Genomic DNA, 20,627 nt, shown 5'->3' with positions numbered 1-20,627 from the left:
GGCTCCCGCTCCCAAACTCCAGCTTGCTGGTCCACGGCTTGGCAGCCCTCACTAGGGGAGGACACTGACATTCACTGAGCACCTGCTGTGTACCAGGCATGAGAGCTGGACATGTGACCAAACGTTCAGTCCTTCTCAGTGAAGATGTGCTTCTGCTATGATTCTCACTTTGGAAAAACTGGGACTCAAACACAGGACCAGCTGCATAAATTGTGGGGCCCCTTGTTTAAAAGCATTAAGGCCCCAAAGTAAACTTCACTCATATGTGGTCAATTACTTTACAACAAAAGAGCTAAAAATATACAATGGGAAAGGACAGTCTCTTCAACAGATGGTCCTGGGGAAGCTGGAGCCCCATCTCACATACACAAAAAAGTAACTCAGAATGGATTCAGACGTGAATGTAAAGACCTGAAACCATAAAACTAGAAGAAAACATAGGTGGTAAGCTCTTTGACATTGGTCCTGGCGATGGTATTTTTGGATCTGACACCAAAAGCAAAGGCAACAAAAGCCAAAATAAATAAGTGGGACTCAACCAAACTAAAAAGCTTGTTTACAGCAAAGGCAGCCATCAACAAAATGAAAGGCAGCCTTCTGAATGGGAGAAAATCTCTGCAAATCATATCTGATGGGGGCTACTGCCCAAAATACATAAAGAACTCCTGCAACTCAATAACAACAACAAAAAATAATCTGATTAAAAAACAGGCTGAGGATCTGAATAAACATTTTTCCAAAGAAGACGTACAGATGGCCAAAGGGACATGAAAAGGTGCTCAACTTCACTAGTCACCAGGGAAGTGAGGTTTCACCTCACATATGGTAGAATGACTACTATCAAGAGGACAAGAAACAATAAATGTTGGCAAGAATGTGGAGAAAAGGGAACCCTTGTACACTGCTGGCGCAGCCACTGTGGAAAATAGCACCGAAGTTTCTCAAAAAACTAAAAGGAGAACTACCATATGATCCAGCAATTCCATTCCTGGGTATACAGCTAGAAAAAACAAAAACACTCATTCAAAAAGATACATGCACCCCGATGTACAAAGCAGCATTATTCACAATAGCCAGGATATCCAGGACATGGAAACAACCTGAGTGTCCATCAATGAAGGGATAAAGAAAATGTGATACAAACACATGGATACACACGTTTATATACGATGGAATATTATTCAGCCATAAACCAGAACGAAATCTTGCCATTTGCAGCAACACGGATGGACCTAGAGGATTTTATGCTAAATGAAATAAGTCAGACCGAGAAAGACAAATACCGTATGATCTCATGAATATGTAGAATCTAAAAATAAAAAACCAAAAACAAGCCAGAAAAAGCCCTGAGTTCATAGATATAGAGAACAGATTGGTGGTTGGGAGGCGAGGGTTGGGAGGGTAGGTGAAATGGGTGAGTGAAGAGGGTCAAAAGGCACAAACTTCCAGTTATAAGTCATGGGGATGTAATGTACAGCATGGTGACTATAATTAACACTGTATTATGTATTTGAAAGTTGCTAAGAGAATAAATCTTAAACATTCTCACCATAAGAAAAAAATTCTATGTATTATGATGGATATTAACCAAACTGATTATGATTTTGCAGTTATACAGATACCTACTCATTACCTGGTATACCTGAAACTAATATGTCAATTATTTATATATATATATATATATTTGTCAATTATACCTCACTGAAAGAAAAAAGCATCAAAAAATTTCAGGAGAGTAACAGCAGAGCATTCAATCAAGTGTGAGTCCCTGGGTGACTGCTGCATGGGTCACCCCACTGTGCAGCCAGTCCTGCTCAGACTGAGTAACTTGTTCAAGGCCAAGTTGAGATTCAAACCCAGCCCTGAGTCAAACCCATGTCCCTCCCCTCAGTACCACCCACACCCTCTTCCCTGTCAGCCGCCTCACTGTGAAGCCCCACCCCCAGGTCTGTTTCTACAGATCTGGGGCTCCCCCGGCTCCCCGGTGCCCCCTATCAGGCACACAGACCAGAAGGCCAGCAGTGGCAGGAACCTCGACCTGCCTCCATCAGCACACAGGCCTCTCCTCTCTCAAGGTTACACACTGGTGCCAGCTCTGCTTGGCAGAGGGAAGGCCCAGACCGGCGGGCCTGGTGCACCTCTGTGGGGGTTTCTCGGAGGCTGGTGCAGTGTGGGGGGACGCCGAGGTTCACTGTGAAATACGGTGAATGCCGTGGCACTCCCACCAGGGGCTGTAATTCATGAGTTACGGGCGAGCTTCAAGCCTAATAAATTTGGGAGGGAAGCATTAATGACTACACAGGGGCACTGTGAACTTGGCAGGCCCCGGAGCCGGGAACTTTGCAGCCTGGGTTTTAAAAATGATTTGTGCAGGAGCAAGTTTAAACAGAAGCCGGTCGGCGTTAGTCTGACTGTGACCCACTGGCAGCTGCTGAGACCGCGGGAGCCGCTTCTCCTGCCTGGGCTGAGGCCAGCAGGGCCCTCTCCCAAGGCTCCTGTGACTTGGCGCTCACGCCTGCAGGTTCACCCCCGGGTTGTCTGTGTTCTATTGTGACATGGTGAGCCTCAGAGCCCTCGCTGGCCTGAAGGTCATGGTTAGCAACAAACGCTGCCCTTTCTCCATTTCTAGAGCGCCCCTAGCTTGTCCAGCCATAATTTCTAATGTCATGGAAATCCCTCCCTGGACACAGCCCCTGGTCAAAGAGAGATCAGCTGGGGGTGCCTTGTCTCCCTGGCCCATCTGAGGCTGTGAATCATGCATGCCACTTGCTAGACCCCTAGGCTTCTGCCCTCTGCCCCCGAGGCATTGGCTTTCCTATTGTGGGCTCTGGGGACTGGCCATCAAGTGGCTGATAGGGAATGCACTGTGCTGGGCGGAGTGGGCTGGGCCAGGGGAGCATCTATGGGGCTGGGAGGAGATGGAGGCATCACAGAGGAGATAAAAGGGAGATGGGGGTGGGATTCCAAGGCTAGACTGGGGTGGGGTGGGGGTGGGGCACTTGCAACTGTGTGTTTAGCATCTCTATGGGAGGGTCAGCACAGACCCATGACACCCGGCCTGGGACATGCAGCCCATCACTTTCTCCCTTCTTATTCTGCCCCCTCTGCTTCCTCCTGAAGTGGCCCGCTATGGGGACCTCAGAGAGGGGAGGAGCAGGGTGGAGAGGCAGGGACTCAAAGCTTCATAGCACTCCTAGAATGAGTGGGATTATTCTAAAGATTTGGTTTATTGGCAGACTCTCTGAGCCCAGATCTTGACTCCCTGTGAATCCAAACGTGGCACCAGAGGTCCAGGGTATGGAGGTCATTGGCTGAGGGGACAGTAATGGCCAGGCTGTTACGTCTCGAGAGCTAAAGGTCCTGATGAGAAAGACAGAGGTGCTGTGGAAAGTATGGCTGGACTGGAGGTGCTCACCCGAGCTCAGTGTTTAAAGGTGGGCACACCTGGAGAACAGCAGCAAGCAGGCACAAGCGCCAGGTGAGCTCAGCGTCGAAATGGGCTGTGAGCAGCCACCACAGCCGACCAAGGGGCCGCCCACAAGGAGAGCAAGGACGCAGCTCCTCCAGCTCACTCCGCTCCATCGGGAGGAAGACCCCAGGGTGGGCCAGGAGATTGTAAACCCGCTCCTCCCATCCTTGGGAAGCAAGATAAAGTGGGCAAAAGCTGCTGCTGGTTCTAGAACTTTCAAAAAGAATATTCTTGTATTCTGGATTCTACAAGCACCAGCGTGGGGAGCTGAAAGCCAAGAGTGGGGTTTCTGAAGTGGGCTATTACCAGATGGCCCCTGAGCCCCGAGAAAAGGTGCAGGGCCGCAGGACCCACAGGGGAACAGGTGATGTCACAAGCCTTATTTTGTTCTTTGATCAGTAGTGGACATGCAACAAACTACAGCAAGCCTGCGGAGGGTCAGGTGTTGGGGTGACCTGGCACAATCAGGACCCAGTGGGAGTTCATATAAGGCCTTGAGGGAAGGGTGTGGTAACTGGGAGCTCACTCTGAGATGAGTTTTAAGGATGAAAAGAAGTTTGGCAGGCAGACCTGTCCTGCCAGTGAACAGCATGTGGAAAGGCTCAGAGAAACTACTGCACAGAACACTTCCCAAACTAAAAGGTGTTTCACTCGGCTAGAGTACAAGTGAAGACAGAGTGGAGGGAGATGGGGGTGTGGGGGTACAGCCAAGGACAAGACCACCCAGGATCTTATATGCCACCTGTTACAGGTTGAGTCACGTGTCCCCCAGTCCCAAAGTCCTGTGTTGAAATCCTAGCTCCCAGGACCACAGAACGTGATCTTATTTGGAAATGAGCTTGCTGTAGATATTAGTTAAGATGAGGTCATACTGGAGTAGGGTGGGCCCCAAACCCAGTGTGACTGGGGTCCTTATGAAAAGGTAAATTTGGACACATACACAGGGAGAATGCCATGTGAAGAGAAGGCAGAGATCGGGGTGATGCTTCCACAAGGCAAGGGTGCCAAGGATAACCAGCAAGACACCGGAAGCTGTGGAGGGGCCTGGAACAGTTGCTCCCTCACAGCCCTGCCAAGGCCCAGATCTCAGACTTCCAGCCTCCAGAACTGTGAGACAGTAAACGCCTGGTGTTCAAGCCACCCAGTTAGAAGTATTTGTTTCGGCAGCTCCAGCAAATACCAGCCAAGGAGTTAAGTCAGGGAACGCCATGAAAGCTTTATGGCAGACCTCGGTGGGTGTGTGCAGAGGGGACACAGGACTGAAGAGGGCACCTATGGGGGCAAAGCTCTGGTCAGGGAGCCGCGCAAGGCCCAGAGACAAGGAAGGCTGAACAATACAGGTGAAGAAGGGGACTGTTTCAAGATATACCTAGGCAGTAGAACCAGCAGGAATTGTTGACGGGTTGTGAGTCAGGATCTACAAACCCTGGAAACCTGGAGTAAAGGCAGGAATCAAACAAGCTACAGCTGAACACAGATGAATGTCATCTACCCGGGGGTGCAAAAAGCCAACTGCCCAGGGGTAGGCTATGGGGACACAGGGCTCAGCAGAGCCATGTGGGGAACACGTCGGCCTGGCTCCTCTGTGAGCTCAGACTAGGCAGCCACCACGAGGCTTGAGAGCCGTCCAGCTTCATCACAGGGGTCTCGGGTCCAGAACCCTTGGCTCTCCAGCCTGGTCTTGCAGCTCCCCAAGAACAGCGTTTAGTTCTAGAAGTCACTCTGAGAGGGACTGAAACACTGGGGTGCTCAGGGAGGGGCAGTACAGCGAGAACTTGGAGAGCTTGTCCCCAGAGGATCAGCTGCCGGAATGCAGGTGATGGTCCCTGGATGAGAAAACACTCAGCAGCCAGTCTCTAAGAGGATATCTCAGCTGGGAGGGCGCCCATCAGACCTTACATAAAAGCTTCATCCAAGGAGGAGAGGGAGGGGCAGACGTCAGCTTGATCAGAGGAGGAATCTTCTAACAGGTGCAGCCATTTGAAGCTGGCTTGGCCTGAGCTTCCCTGGCTGGTCCGGGGGAAGCCAAGGCCACGTGGCCTCTTGGGAGGGGTTCCAGACGGGATTGGTGCATTAGCTGCAGGCTGGACTCAGAAGCCCTTCCTGGCCCCAAATTCTAGAACTCTAAGATCAGAAGGTCTCTCAAAAGATCATATCAATAGCAATCACCCCACTCCCCATAACCTCTTCCCAGTGCCTCATGGCCTACAGAGCTTTCTCACACCCATCATCTCCTCAGACTTCCTGAGAGGCAGATAGAGCTGGACTTAATGAGCCCACTTTACAGAAGGGAACACTGAACCTCAAGTCTCCGAGCTGGGGCAGGGCAGAGTCTGGAACTCTGGCCTCTGGCCTCCCAACCAGCCCAGCCCTGCCTGGCTGTTGCTGCCCCAGCAAGGGGAACACGGCGCACCAAGGTGAAGTGGGCCCCAGATCAAGCTGAGTTTACGATCCCCAGAGCCTGAGTTCCAGGCCCAGCACCTCCATTTCTAGTGTGTGACCCCATGAAATTCTCTTGACCTTTTTGGGCCTGAGTTTCCTCCTCCATATGAGAGAAAGAAGGCATGAGGATGAAATGAAATCACACTGTAAAAAGCTTCCCTTGGAGGAGTTTGATGAATCTTAGTTCCCTTACCTTTAGGTAAAAAAATGTGAACATGAAAATGTATTCTGAACAATTAGGGGAAGTCAGTATTTGAAAGAATATCTTGGTAAAGTGAAGAAACCCCTTCATCATCATCATTTTAGTAGTAACGTTTCCAGGTGCAAGTTAGGGCAGAGAGGACGCAGACAAGAGCGGGGAAGGTGCCTGGGGAGGGGAGCCTGAGTTTGACGCTCCCAGGAACCACCCCCTGCCCCCCGGCCCAGGCTCTATCAAGGCCGCGGATCTCCCCTGCTGGCTCCGGGGCCCCCTGAGCCAAGGCCAGTTCCTGGCCGGAGCCCATCAGAACACAGCCTCCCCAAACCCCGCAAAGGCTCAAACCTGATACGGCTGCATCACCAGGTGAGGGTATTTTCATCCCCAATCACAAAATACTTCCACCTGACATCCGCAGGGCTGCTCTGCAATTCTGGAGGCCGCTGGCACCCACTTCCTGAAGCCTCACAACCCTGTGAGGAAGGCTCAGCATTGTTCCCATTTGACAGCTAGCAAAACCAGGGCCCAGAAAGGTTCACTCCCCTGGACGAGGTGACACAGCTGGTCTTCTATACGGTCTCTGCCCTGGGGTATCACCGGTGCTCCCATCAACACCAGCATCACCTGCCCATCAATTTACTGCCATCCCCAAGACTTAGGTTCTGGGCTGTTCTGGCCCCAGGCCTTGGCTTTCTCTCTGGGCCCTACAGGGTCGGGCAGTCCCGTAGGAAAGTCCTAGGCCCCCGGCTGGAAGCCTAGCTCTACCATTTATTAGTGATGCACCTTTGGACAACTTTTCGGGGTCTCGGTGCCTTCATCCATAAAGTGGGAAAATAAAGCCTCTTCCAAGAGGTTGCAGTGAGGACCGGGGGAATAATACACGCAAAGCAGCCAGTGGCCCCGAGCCATTGAAATCAGGTTGAGGTCGGGTCAAGGTAGCTTGAACGAATGCTGTCTCCTGAGCTCCGAAAGGCCTTCCTGGGGGCACTGATCCGAGAGCACCCCCACCAAATCGTGGGTGGAGATAGGGGCACAGTCCTGCATGGAGACATGCTCCGGCTCCAGGGAGCTTCGCACAAACCCCTGGGGCGGGGGGCGGGCTGGGGAGAGGGCTCCCCGCACGGGGACGGGGGGAGGTGCGGGGCGGGCCTACCTTGCGCAGGCTGCAGCTCCTCCACGACGCCCTCGGCCGCCGTCTCCTCCGCCCACGTGCCGGCCTCCACCACCTTGTAGCGGCTGCGCGGCTGGCTGAGCACGTGCGGGGCCTGCAGCGCCGCCTCGCGCTCGGCCGCCAGGTCCAGGTCCTGCTGCGCCAGGTGCGCCCGCAGCTGCCGGATCTCAAACTGCAAGAGCAAGACGGGCGGGGGTGGGTGGTGGGCTGCGCGGAGGCGGGCGGGGTCGTGCACCCGGCCCGAGCCTGAGGTCCAGGCGCTTTGCTCTCGCGGGAGCCGGGAGGAATGGGCTGAGTATCCCAAGGCTGGATGGGGCGTGCCTTACCAATCTCCCAGCAACACTAATCGCAAAAGTCTCTGACGTTTATGGAGCTTTTTCCAAATAATAAAACGTGTTCGTGCATCTCATCTCTGATACTGTGTAGCCTGCCCCCATTGTGAGGGCAGGATGGCCATGAAGGGAAACCTAGCTGTGGTTTTCAGGAAGAGCGCTGGAGGAGGGTCAGGAAAACCAGATTTGAATCTGATTCTAATTACTCGCCTAAATGTGCGACCCACGTGGAGCTTGTCAAAAGGAGAGCCTTATTCAGGTGTCTTACACTGATGATTCATGGAAGACAGAAACCCCACAGCATCCAGGGCCCGCGTAAACAGCGGTAGGAGCCCATCCTGGCATCACGGGCTTACTGGGCTGTGCCCAGTCCATTCGACTTCCAGCAACACCCACAGCCCTCTTCTAAGGAGCTGTTCTGTGGTCTGGTGGATGGCTCCTAGTCAGACTAGACTGGGCTGGGCTCTAGTGCCAGCCCTGCGGCTTACTGCCGTGTGGCCTTGGTTTCCTTATCTGTAAAATGGGGGTCCTCACCCAATAAAGCTCTTTGAGGACTTGGGTGCTTCATAAAGGCTTTGTAAAAAGCTGCACACATTTTCATTTTGGTTTAATTTTTAACTGGGGCCAGCTTTTTAGAGAGGTTTCCAGATGCCTGTTGGGTTTGTGGCTGAGATGGCTTTCCTGGGCCACTCTGGGGCCAACCTGGGCCACCTGGGTGAAGGCAAAGTTTAGGCTGACCCTAAACTTAGGCCGGGTTGCGGGCTCAGGAGGAAGGAGAGCCTTCACTGCCACCTAGTGTTCTAAACACATATTGCACCACTTCTGCACAACCAGGCAAACTCCCGTCAAAAACCGCAAACACCTGAAGCAGGCAGGGTGGTGGGGGGTCCCAGGGAGGCCCAGGCCTGAGCTCCCTAGCTAGATTACCTCCTTGCCCATGATGCCCAGTCTCTACCCCTGGCCCCTCTCTGCAATGTCAGATCACACCTCCACCTGACAGCGACTCGGAATTGGGTCATGGGAGTCACAAACTCAGCCTAATCTAAACAGGACTCCACTGTATCCGCAAGCCTGCCCCTCAGGTCTTTGCGTCCCGTTTTAGCTGGAGCCAAAAAGTAATCACCTCCCTTGATTCCTAACTTTCCCTCACCACCCGCATCCAAACTACCCTCAAGTCCGGCTCCCTAAGTGCTAAGTGCTACCTAAGCCTGCCCCGCTCCCTCTGCCTCCACTGCCAGCTCTCAGCTGGATGCCTGCAGCTCCGACAGCTCTCTGCTGTCCGTTCTTCAACAGGGGTCAGAGGGATTCTTGTAAACCTAGATCTGATCATGTCACTCCCTTGTTCGTAGACCTCAGTTGGGAGAAAACACAAATTTTTACCCTTGGCTCACAAAGCAGGTGCAGCTCTGGCTCTGCTCAGCTGGCCCACTTTCTCTTGGTCTTTCTCCCTTTACCTACAGCTGTGACACCGGCCTCCTCATCATTCCATAAACACACCAAGCTCAGGGCCACTGCCCGTATCACATGGCCCGCTCCTCTTGGGGGTCTTCCTCGACCCCCCACCTAAGGCAGCCACCCAGGCACTCCATCACGTCCCCTGTTTGAATTCTGTACATTGCACTTAGCACCTTCTGATATTTTTGTTTATTTTAATGTTTTTTTTTGATGAAAGTGAAACACAATTAAAGCATTCACTAACACTAGGGTGGCTGGACAGCAAATGGCACCAGGGCAGCTTCCCGAAGTCAGTGTTCGTTGGAGAGTCCATCACCTCCTGCCTGAGGACACGTTTGGCTGCCTCTGCACTGGGAACAGGGCAGGGGATGGGGCTGAAGGTCCTGCCGTGAGAGGAAAGGACTTTCACTTGACCCTCATGTTCAGCTGTGCACCTGTCCCCAGGCCCCTGCCTCACCCAGTGCCCACCTGCAGAGTCCTCTGGTTCAATTTCTCCAGAGGACGGACCTCCTGACTTTTGTAGGGTGGGGGGAGCGTGGGTGGAGGAGACCTGGTGGTTCAAATATTATGTTTACAGACTTTTAGCCAACACCCCTCCCCTGTGGTCAGCTTCAACTCACCCTCCGTCCCAGACTCTCAGGGGTTCTGAGGGAGAAATTAGCCCGTTTCCTCACGATCCTCCTCCGCAGGTGCTTAGTTAAGAGTCTCCACTCGGCTAGATCGCTTATCATTTTCCCGTCCACTCTCCATTTTCCCCAAATCCACTGAAATCTCTATCCTCTTCGTCCTGCTGGGCAGGACTTAAAGAGAATTTCTTATGTGTTTATGATTTTTGGTCTTTACTGTCATCTTAGTGGAGTTTGGGGAAGGAGATCAGATAAATACGTGTGGTCACTCCGCTGTCCACTCTCACCCACAGTGGTATTAATACCACAGTGCTAGTATTAAAAAGGGCGGGGGCAGATTTGTAGTGCAAGCTAATCTCTGTGGTGGAGATAATCCCACCACGGCCAGTTTCAAACTACCACCATGACATCATGCAGAATTGGGAAGAAATTTACACAGTGGGCTCTCACTGGCACCAGCACAGCAACGCCACCCTCACCCTCTGTGAGAGCAGCCGTCCGGGGTATAATCTACAGAAGAGCAGGACAGAGAATATAATCTCTGTAAGAGCAGGGATCTTGTCTGCTTTGTCGCCTGGTACACAGGAGGTTCTCAATAAATCTTGCTGAACAAATCAATAAATGGATGAGTTAAACTAGTCAGCTTTGCTCAATTTCATACTGAGCCCTAACTCCAGTACAAACTGGGCCCCAACCCTAACCCAAAGCTGAGACAAAGCCTGAGCCCCAGCACTGAGCCCTAACCCTGGTCTCAGACGCGGCTCAGACACTGGGCCTCGACAACCCAGCACTCGCGCGGGGCCACTGGTCTCAGAGGTGAGAAAGCGAGGCTGGCTTACTATAGGGTGGCCTTCTGTGCAGAGGGAGAGGGTCTGAGCCACCCTTCCCGCAGCAAGGTCTCAGAGGTCACATAGGGCCCATTAGGCAACCCTCCTTAGCTCTGCTGGGGCTGGGAGCCCCTCCTGCCCAGGCTGATCTGCACTTCCCGTGGGCACACCCAGCCCACTTTCTCCAAGGCCGCTCATCAGGGCCGGCAGGCCCAGCTAATGGCCTCCTAGGCCACTCTGAGCGGTTGCATTATTGATAACTTGTAATTGATACCGAGCTGCCCATGAGTGTCCCACTGGAATTCAGGCCAGACAGCCAGAGGCCAGGTCTTGCCCAGTCCCAGGCGCACGTGGGCAGACATAGTCATGTACACTGAAATAAATTTCAGGCTAGAGGTATGGACCCCAGTGTGTGGTAGTTCTCCCATCCATTCCTCTATTTATTCATTCACTAAGAAGCCAGGTAAAGCATGGTGAGGGCTATGCTGAAGTTCTGTTATGTGTTTTGGAATGAAAATGCCTCTCCCAGCTTGGAAGTGAGAGACCTGGGTGGCCCCAGTGATGGGGGCTGTCTGCTGCCCCGCACAGGACAAATTTCCCAGGAAAGTCCCAAGGGCCAGCTCTGGGTGGAACTTGTAGCACAGAAGGGAGGCAGGGTATGTCTAGGAGACAGAGAGGACTGGGAGGTAAGAGGTCTGGGGAGGTGGGCAGGGCCACACAAGGCAGAGCCTTGTAGCCATATAGTGAGACATTTTAAGGACTTCAGCCCTTATTTAAAGAGCAGCAATAAACCACTAACATCTTTTGAACAGAAGGGAGGAGCGGTGGAGGTGGTGGTGCAATGATTCAGATGAGCATTTTGAAAATACACTGCTGACAGCAGAGTGAAGAATGGACTGGATGGGGAGAAGCTGGGGTGGACGTGGGAATCCAGCTGCAAGGCTACCACAGCAGTCCGGGCCAGAGATGACCAGAATCTGGACCAGGGTAGAGAGAGTGGAGATGGAGGTGAGAGCTATTCAGGGGGTGAAAGCATCAGCGTGGACACGGATCGGAATGGGGGTGAGAGGAAAGGCAATGTACTTTTACAAGCTTCATACCCAGAGGGTGTGGGGTGGCTGGATGCTCTGAGCCCTCGCCCTCAGGAGGAATGACTGACTCCTTACAGAGGTACTGCAGATGGGCTAAAGGGCTCCCAACTCTGTCCTGGGCTGTGACAGCCCAGGGGGCTGTGGGGACATCCTAGCTGGGACCCTCAGAGCCTGGCTCCGGATTCCCTTACACTGAACATGGTCACCTCGGCTTCCCCAGTTGACAAGGGGTTATCCAGGGGTCCTAGGGTATCAGGGCCTCATTATTCAGATGGGTGAACTGAGGCCCTGAGATGGGAAGGAGCCTTCTGTGCTAGGGAACAGGGCAGGGTAAAGGCTAGGACCATGTGGTGCATCAGAAGCAAAGTTGGGCCCAGAACCTGTGCCTCTGGCTTCCAGCCCCACAGACCTTGTGTTATGGGCGAGATGGAAGTGATTCAGCTCAAACAGAATGCAGGGGAGCCTGATGGTAGCAGGGGCCAGGAAGCAGCAGGAGGCCCCGACATGGGGAAAAAGCCAGGCCTGGAGGCAGGGCCCAAGCTCTCGGTCCATCACCCCTCCCTAACTCTGACTTTAGTAAGTCTCTTTTCCTCTTCCACTGTGTGTTCTGTAAGGCTAATGGCCTCGCTGAATTCTGGTCTATAACAAGCTCTGTGCCGGCTCTGGGACTCTAACTGGAAGGGAACAAAGTGCCCGTGAGCTCTTGGTGCCATCTTGAGGGCCACCCCTACTCCCTGCTGAAATACCCCACTGCCAGAGAGCCAGGTCTTTAGAGAAAGATAACATAATCCAGAACCTCAAAAACGCGTCATCAACAATGCGTCACACACAATAAGAATCGCTATTCATTGTAGTTTGGTGCAGCCATTATGGAAAACAGTATGGAGAGTCCTGAAAAAACTAAAAATAGACTTACCATGTGATCCAGCAATCCCACTTCTGGGTATATATCCAGAGGGAACTTTAATTTAAAAAGCTACATGCACCCCAATGTTCATAGCAGCAGTATATACAATAGCCAAGACATGGAAACAACCTAAATGTCCATCACCAGATGACTGGATAAAGAAGTTGTGGTATATATACAATGGAATACTACTCAGCCATAAAAACCGACAACATAATGCCATTTGCAGCAACATGGATGCTCCTAGAGAATGTCATTCTAAGTGAAGCAAGCCAGAAAGAGAAAGAAAAATACCATATGATATCACTCATTATGTGGAATCTAAAAAAGAAAAAAAGGACACTATGAACTCATCTACTAAACAGAAACAGCCTTGCAGACATAGTAAAAAATCCTATGGTTACCAGGGAAAGGGAGTGGGAAGGGCTACATTTGGGAGTTTGAGATTTGCAAATATTAGCCACTATACATAAAAATAGATTTTTAAAAGTTTCTTCTGTATAAAAAAAAATTTAGCCTGGAAAGAAAAAAAGAATTACCATTCATGCAAACAAGCAGGAAAAAGTGATCGATTATCAGATCATACAGAGTGAAGAAGCTGCTTAGAATCTGCATAGAAGCTGACCTGTATAAATATTTGAATTAACAGACAAAGGCTTCAAAATAACTGTGAATGATATGTTAAAGAAAGTAGGGGGAAAGATGAACAAAGTGGATATAGCATTTCAGTGGAGAAATAGAACCTGTAAAGGAAGTCAAATGGAATTTTAATGAAATCTTGGAAACATGCTGTACATCAGAAATCTACGCAACATTATAAACTGACTATACTTCACTTAAAGAAAAAAAAAAGAAAGCTTAATATACAACGTCTGTAATTGAGTACTGAGTGGGATGGGTTTAACAACAGACTGGACGAGGTAGAAGGTAGGGATGTTGAACTTGAGGATAGGTCTATAGAAAGATATTAAAACTTACAGCCAGAAAAAGAAAAGGGAGAGAATAGAGGAACAGAATAGGGTAGAAGAGAGACGTGAAGCATGATTACAAGGTCTGGTACATGCGATCGGAGCTCCGGATGGAAAATGATGAAATGGGTCCGAAGCAATGTATAAAGAAACAGCGGCCGAAAACTTTCCAAATCTAGTGAAAAACATCAACCCACAAATCTGAGAAACTTAGAGAACCCCAGTGAGGATAAACACAAACCCCCCACACCTAGACCCTGTCCTCAAACTGCTAAACAGAGAAAAAGGGAAGCACCCATGGTTCTGAGGCTCTCCAGGGCTCACGTGGGCCTGGGCCTCTGGGAGAGAAAGTGCATAGTGGTTTTGAGGACAAAATGAAGCAAATTTTCCACTGGTAAACTGGCCCATTGAATAAAAAATAAATAAATAATCCTGTGATTTGGGAAGAATGGAAGTGCAGCCCCAGCCCTACAAAGGCACATCCTTAGCTAAGTATCTGTAATCAGATAACCTGACCAGCTCAGCCGGATCCACAGGGAACCCCTCTGCATGCATTACTGCGGTGAGTCAGGCCCCTTCCATTGGGCTGGGCTTTTAATGCACACCCAGGCAGGGCCAGACCCCTGGGGCGGCGGGGCCGGCACACCCAGCGCATCTCTGCCTTTAATGGTCTGGTCTGTGGAGCACAATCTTCGCGGCCTTGGCCTGATCAATGCACACTTTGGCCAGAAGCTCGACGGTACCTAATGCAATAGCAATAATTTTCTTCCATCCTATTAGTGCCGTCTGCACAGGCCGCCCTGCCTTCAAGCCCATCTGCTGTTGGGATGGCATCCAATGTTTATTTCCATTAGTTTCACCGTTGTTGGTAACAATAAAACTCAGGAGACAGTTGCAAACTAATGATTTAGGAGCAGGGTGAAGCTGAATTCGACCTTGGCCCCTTTCCATCCACTGTGAAGATGACTGGTAGTTGGCCATAAATTTAAATTATGGCAAAAGGATAACATAAGTTATTCCTCTGATGGCTAATTTTATCAGCTAAATAGGCTTGTCATTAAAGCTATCGGCTGTTTTACAAATCACTTTCCATGTTAAAAAAAAATACACTTCATTTCCCACAGTGGGGATCTTGAATAATCTGGGTAACAAAGCCTATTGTGCTTTGAGCTGGAGGCTTGTGGCCTCTGAAAGAAAAGAGGGGGCTCTCTGGAATGAGCTAGCACCCCCAAAGCCAGGGTAGAACCCCTTTCCTGCTGTTCCTGACCCACCAAAGGGGCTGTTGGCCCTTAAAGACAGTGGAGTGGATACTGCCCTGCCCCCTACCACCTGCCTCCAGGAAAGCCTAGAGCTTAGGGTCCAGATTATCATCCTGTTTCTTCAGGAAGCAGGCCGGGGAGACCTGCATCGTCCAGGGAGGATTAACACAAGTGACCATTCCTCTTGCTGTTGGACTGGGGTAACGGAGGCAGGAAAGACCGTGAGCCTATCAGGTGACTGTGCAGGTGGACTGTTTGCTTCTTGGTGCACAGATTACTTGGTCAGCATCTGATGCTTTAGGTGTGACAGTGTAAGTGAGTTTACTTAGGAAACGGGGACGGAAGTGAGGTCACTGTTTTCAGGCCCGGCCAATAAAAATCTTCTATGCACGATTCCCTTTCTTAGCCCTGGCCAAAGGGAGAAAACTCCGAGCACGTAGAATAAGAAAGAGCCACAAAACGGGAAGAGCCTGGAGCCCGGAGTGACTGTGCGGAACACAGTGTCCCTTTACCCCAAGCCAGTGCAACCGCCCTGGGCTGTGGTGTGCGTGACAAACCCTCCTCTCGTGTCAGGACACCGAGATTTCTGAGTTTGTTTAATGGCGAAGCTTGCGTCATTCGTCCTAATGGTGACTTGCGCAGACGCTCTATTTCTGGCGTAGGAAAATGGACACTGAAGCCCCGATTTCCATCGCCAGCCCTCCCATGGCAAACGGTGAAGCTCTGGGCAAGCAACAGCCTCTCTCAGCCTCAGCGTTTCCATCTATAAAAGGATTAACAACACCCAGCCTGCCAATGCTGACCGGCAAAGTCAAAAGGAGCCAAAACATGTGGCAGTGCTTCTGTGAACGGTCACTGTTATACAAATGACCTAGTGTTATTTTTATGCTCTTTTTTTTTTAACATTTACTGAGAGACTCCAGTGAATCAGACTTTATATATATTACTTGAATTAATCTGATCTTCACAGCATCCTCACGATGTAAATCTTGTTTCCTCCATTTTTCCAGTAATGATCCTGAGGCCCAGGGATTAAGGGATTAAGGGATTAATTGGTGGAGCTGAGGTTAGACTCCTGCTCACTGGCTCCTTGAGTGAGAGGATGCCCCACCTCCAGCTGCCCCCACACCGGCCTCTTCTATCAGAGGCTGACACTCGCCCCAGGCCTAAGGCTGTCCTGAGGGGCTCACAGAGCTCCATTGGCCTCCTTGCCGGCTGGGCCACAGGTCACCCTGGACTGAGCCCACCTCCCTAGGTCTTTTGCCAGTGGTCTCAGGGTGAATGGTGCTGAGGAAGAACTTAACGGGTCTCTCAGGACCCTGCAGCGACGAGAAACACACTTTGACAGTGGGACGAGCTGGGTCAAAAGTTGTTGCAAAGCTTATAGAGCAAGGAGCAGGTACAGTGGGGCTTTCAGATTATGTTTTGGAATTGGAGCAAGGTCCTGGGCAGGGACACACATAAAGCCTCAGAAGTGGTTTCGTTAAGACGAGTCAGAAGAATCTATCATTGCATTGATTTAACCGCTGCATCTAAAATAGCCTTGATTTCTGAAGCAGCCAGTACGTCATGAGAGACAAAAAGTTCATACCATCGCTCTGAAGGACAGGAACTAGGACTCCACCTCTGAAATCCACCTGTGCACCCGTGAAAATTCTGGCCAGACAGACAGGGAGCAAAATCCAGGCAGGGAGCAAAATCCAGGCATAGAGCAAAATAAAGTGAACGGGGATGATCTTCCTGCTGAAGGACTCCTGAACGCAGGGGTCTGAGCTTCCTGAATCAGAGGTAAGCAGCCTAGAGAAGGCTGCGGAAGGCCAGCCAGGGCTTGGGGGAGGTAAGACTCACCAACACAGTGCCCTCCTGCTTGCCCGCCACCCCCACCCCCGGCCCCTCTAGGCTCCTCTTTCCGGTGGGAATCTGCTAACGATGCGGTGAGCCCAGTAGTCAGGAGGGAATGCGGGAGGCATAGGAGCCTGTCTCCCTGTTAAGACCAGAGGGCCAGTGTGATCTGCGGGGTGGAGGATTAAAATGAGCCATACGAGACCCCTGTTGCCTCACAATCCCCCATCTGCCAAACCCAGGGGCCCCTCATCTATAACATGGGGTGGTTCTGGGGCACCTTGGGCGTGGCCTGTGGTTAAGAAATGAGCTGCCACGTGGCACAGAACATAAAATGTACAAGACATTCATGTAAGAAGCTGGCAAACCACGTCACCCAAAAGTCTCTACAGGGTCACAGTAGGAAGCAACTTAGGCTTTCTAAGAAAGTTAAGAGGAATAAAAAGAGTCAGTCACTTTCCAGCAGAGAGACCAGACAAATACGATCTCAGCCAGGTGGATCAAGGTCAACGTGCACAGGGATGTCATAGTGATAGTCTGTACCTTTGATATGATGGGAGGAGAAAGGCAGGTGACCTCTGCGGTCTCCCTCCCCAAAACCCGTAACTCCAATCTAGTCATGAGAAAAACATCAGACAAATCCCAGTAGAAGGACATCCTATAAAACGCCCGCCCAGAACTCCTCAAAACCGTCAAAAACAAGGAAAGTCTGAGGAACTTTTATAGCCAAGAGGAGCCCAAGGAGACATGATGACTAAATGCGATGTGGTGTCCTGGACGGGATCCTGGAACAGATCAAGGACATTAGAGAAATGCTAAGGACCTCTGAACAATGTGTAGACTTTGGTAATAACACATTAATTGATTATTCATTTGATTCATATGATTAATCAATTCATTAATTGGAACAAACGCGTGATACCAGTGTAAGATGTTAATAATGGGGAAGTGGGGTACAGGGCATAGGGGAACTCTGTCCTGTTGTCACAGTCTTCCTATAAATCTGAAACTGTTCTAAAAAAATAAAGTTTATTTTTCAAAAAAGCTGAGATGAGTGAAGCCTTAGCAGATAGTTATACAAATACCCACGAGGGAGCGAGCGAGGTGAATGCAAAGTGAGTGTTTCATTTAAACTGAGATTTGACACGTCATTGGAACTTGGGTTAAGTTCAACTGGGATGGGGGATAGTGTACATGAATTCAGCTTGGAAACTGCTTCATTAAACCCTGAAGATTCCAGCAGGGAGAGAGAGCACGAGAGTTTGTGACAAAGATGAACAGAATGACCTGGAATGGGGTGGGGGTGGGGGTGGAGCGAAACACCAGGGAGGCAGCTGAGTGCAGAGGTGTCTGCGCCGTGAGACGGGCGGTCGTCTGACCACTGTTTGCACTGCGCGCTGAGAAACGACATGAGCAGAAAAACGTCGCAGAACATGACCCTAAACCAGGTGGGCTGGGGAAGAGCGTTCAGTTAGCACACCTGGATCTAATCCTGGCCCTAAAAACCTTCGCTTAGCTGTGTGCTCGTGAGCAAGTCACCATTTCTCAACTTTCTTACATATAAAATGGGTGTACGTGGGGAAGAGGGGGTGAGTTCCCCTAGAGTCACCGTTTATCATATGTCAGGCTTTAGGCTAAGCGCTCTCACAACCATCCTTGAGGGATTTTATTATGATGCCCATTTTTCAGATGAGGAAAACCAAGGCCCACAGAGGTCCGTCCCATCAGTGCCTGCAGCCAAGCTGGTTTTGCACTCAGGTCTGTCCTTAGCGTCTAGGCTTAACCATTCCGGGCACTGTTCTCTCAAATGGTCTGGCCATCCCTGACTTGCCACGAGCCAGCACTCACATTTCTTTAAGGGTATTTTTTGCCCAGCCAAGTCCCAAACCTGGACTTAAGTCCAGCTGAAAATGTGATGTCTCGTTGCTCCACCCTGTGGCGCCTGAGCTCTGGGAGCGGGGCATTCCTGGATGCTCCACAAACCCCCCCCCCGCCAGTGCTGCTCCGACCAGCCCCCGCCACCCTCCTGGCAGCCGGCTGGGATTCCAGCCCGTCTGGCCCTTTTCTGGCTGTCTTAACAAAGATGACAGGCTTCAGGTGCTTTTTAAATTAAAATGGTTTGTTTCTGTTCATCTCTTTTCCAGATGTCACTACCTAGAGGGAATCTGTCTTTATTTATTGGCTCTTTCCTGTGCAGAATCCAAGGGAGTCTCCTTCTGGCCCGGACCCCCGAGAAGGAGGCCACATGCAGAGGATGATGTGAACCTGGGGTCCCGGGGGCTCAGGATGGGGTCACTGGGGGGGAAACGGTGGGAGGTGGGCTGCCAGCAGGGCTTCCCCTCGGCCACACGGCACCGGGATGGCTGATGTGGGGCGTGCGTGGGGCCAGCTCGCTCCAATTCACGCTCCAACTCACAGCTGCGTGCTGTGTCTGAGTCTTTTGCGTGGCCGAACGCAGCGGAGCAGAGTGTTCACTTTCCTACTAGACAGCAGGCTGAGAGCGGCTGACCAAGCAGCAGCCCCGCCTGGATGACACTCGCGCCGTCCTCTCCCCATCCTCTCCACCTCTCTCTGCCCCTAACCCAGGACGCTCTGCCCCTGGTGGTTCCACAGCCTCTACCAGGCTTCTCAGCTCCACTCCTGCCCTCTCCCATCCGTCCTCCAATGGCAGCCAGAAAGATCCACCAAAAACTCAAATCTGAGCAGATCCCCCGCCTGCTTCTAACGCTCCAGGCTTCCTCGTTCCCAACAGGATGAAGCCCAAACTCCCAGGTCAGCCTTGCGGGCCCTTCCCAAGCCTGCCTCCAAATCTCCCCACTTCCTCCCTCTGCTCACACCCTGAATAGCCTTGAACTCCTGAACACAGCACCCACTATCATGCCTCACCTGTCCCCTCTGCCCTGCACCCTTCTCCAAGGGGTCACAGCTCAGTGTTAGTGCCTCTGGAAACCCATCGCCCCCGCCTCCTCCAGCATGCAGAGTCCCTGACGTGTCCCCACTGAAGCATGCATCACACCAGACTGCCACTGTCTATCTATGGCCTGCCAATATCCCTGAGTCACCCAGAGCCCCGGGAGGGCAGGGGCCAATGCTGTCCACGGAGGCATCCCAAGTGCCTGCACAGGCCGAGCCACAGTGCGGGTCCTGGATGGTACCACCCGACCAGGTACAGGGCGAGAATGAAGCTGAGGCCAACTGCTCAGGGGCTGGAGAAGCCATCTTCCCAGCCTAGCACCCCGTGTAGACAGCCAGGTCCCAGGGCCCCGTGGGCCGTGTGCCCTGAGGGTGTGTCCCCTGATGCCCCTCTTGTCATTCATAAGCATTTTGTGCTGAAGTGAAAGGCTGTGTTGTTCCCAAAGTAGACAGAAAGATCTGGCTCCCTGACAGACATTCCAAGGGGATGATGATGAAGATGCTGCGTGAGTGTTCCTGTGGGGATATTTCCAGGGATGGGTCTGTGGGGACGTTCCACAGACTTCCCACCTGCTCCGGCTCCTCCTCCAGCGATGAGAGGTCAGGGCTGAGGAGCCAGGAGACCCACCTGTATGGCGTGCTGGGCTGGGGCTGGGGGCAAACACGAGTCAAATGACGCCTGCCCAGGAGACGTCCAGCTCAGTGGGAGAAGCTGTCTAGGGAGCAGTGAGTGTCCAGGGCCCCGTGGAGGCTGAGGGCGAGGGCTGCAGGGCTGAGGGGCCTCCTGCCCACACACGTTCCCACCACTTTGCTGGCTAGTCCCTCACCCTGCACGCCTGGTACCAGAACACGCCCTGCACCTGAGGCTGTGTTTCTACAGAGCTTTCTTGCTGCAGGGCCCTGCGGTCCTCCCACCTCCTAGGCACCCCTGTCCCTTCCCCTAAACTCCTCTGGAAGGGGCTGCCTGTCCCACTCACATGGGAGCAGCCCCCCATCTTAGGGGTGAAGGAAGTGAGGGCAAAGAAGTGGTGTGACTCTGCGGAGGTCCTGCGGGAGGGAGCAGGGGACCAGGCGCTGGGCCTTGAGCGAGGCCTCTGGACTCCCAGACAGACCTTCTTGCGGCCCAGCT

The 20,627-nt window shown here is 51.8% G+C and overlaps 1 protein-coding gene and 2 long non-coding RNA genes across 4 annotated transcripts in view; 1 reads left to right on the top strand and 2 right to left on the bottom strand.

Annotated features, from left to right (window-relative positions):
* Window positions 1-20,627, bottom strand: part of TMEM266 (transmembrane protein 266) — a 113,501-nt gene that overhangs the window by 6,531 nt on the left and 86,343 nt on the right. For both annotated transcript variants that reach the window (XM_072950931.1, XM_015243146.3), the window contains one exon: window positions 7,261-7,450. In XM_072950931.1, the coding sequence (XP_072807032.1) occupies window positions 7,261-7,450 (190 nt within the window). The remainder of the gene's footprint in view (window positions 1-7,260; window positions 7,451-20,627) is intronic.
* On the bottom strand, window positions 3,204-3,657 carry LOC140689757 (uncharacterized). The gene is made up of 2 exons (XR_012064840.1): window positions 3,445-3,657; window positions 3,204-3,360 (listed from the first exon to the last, which is right to left on the bottom strand). It is a non-coding gene; the product is annotated as an uncharacterized lncRNA (long non-coding RNA).
* On the top strand, window positions 3,738-4,605 carry LOC140689755 (uncharacterized). Its single transcript, XR_012064839.1, has 2 exons — window positions 3,738-3,833; window positions 4,414-4,605. It is a non-coding gene; the product is annotated as an uncharacterized lncRNA (long non-coding RNA).

Source organism: Vicugna pacos, chromosome 27, assembly GCF_048564905.1.
Source record: "Vicugna pacos chromosome 27, VicPac4, whole genome shotgun sequence".
NCBI classification, from domain to species: domain Eukaryota; kingdom Metazoa; phylum Chordata; class Mammalia; order Artiodactyla; family Camelidae; genus Vicugna; species Vicugna pacos.
This window is presented reverse-complemented; position numbering and strand designations above follow the sequence as displayed.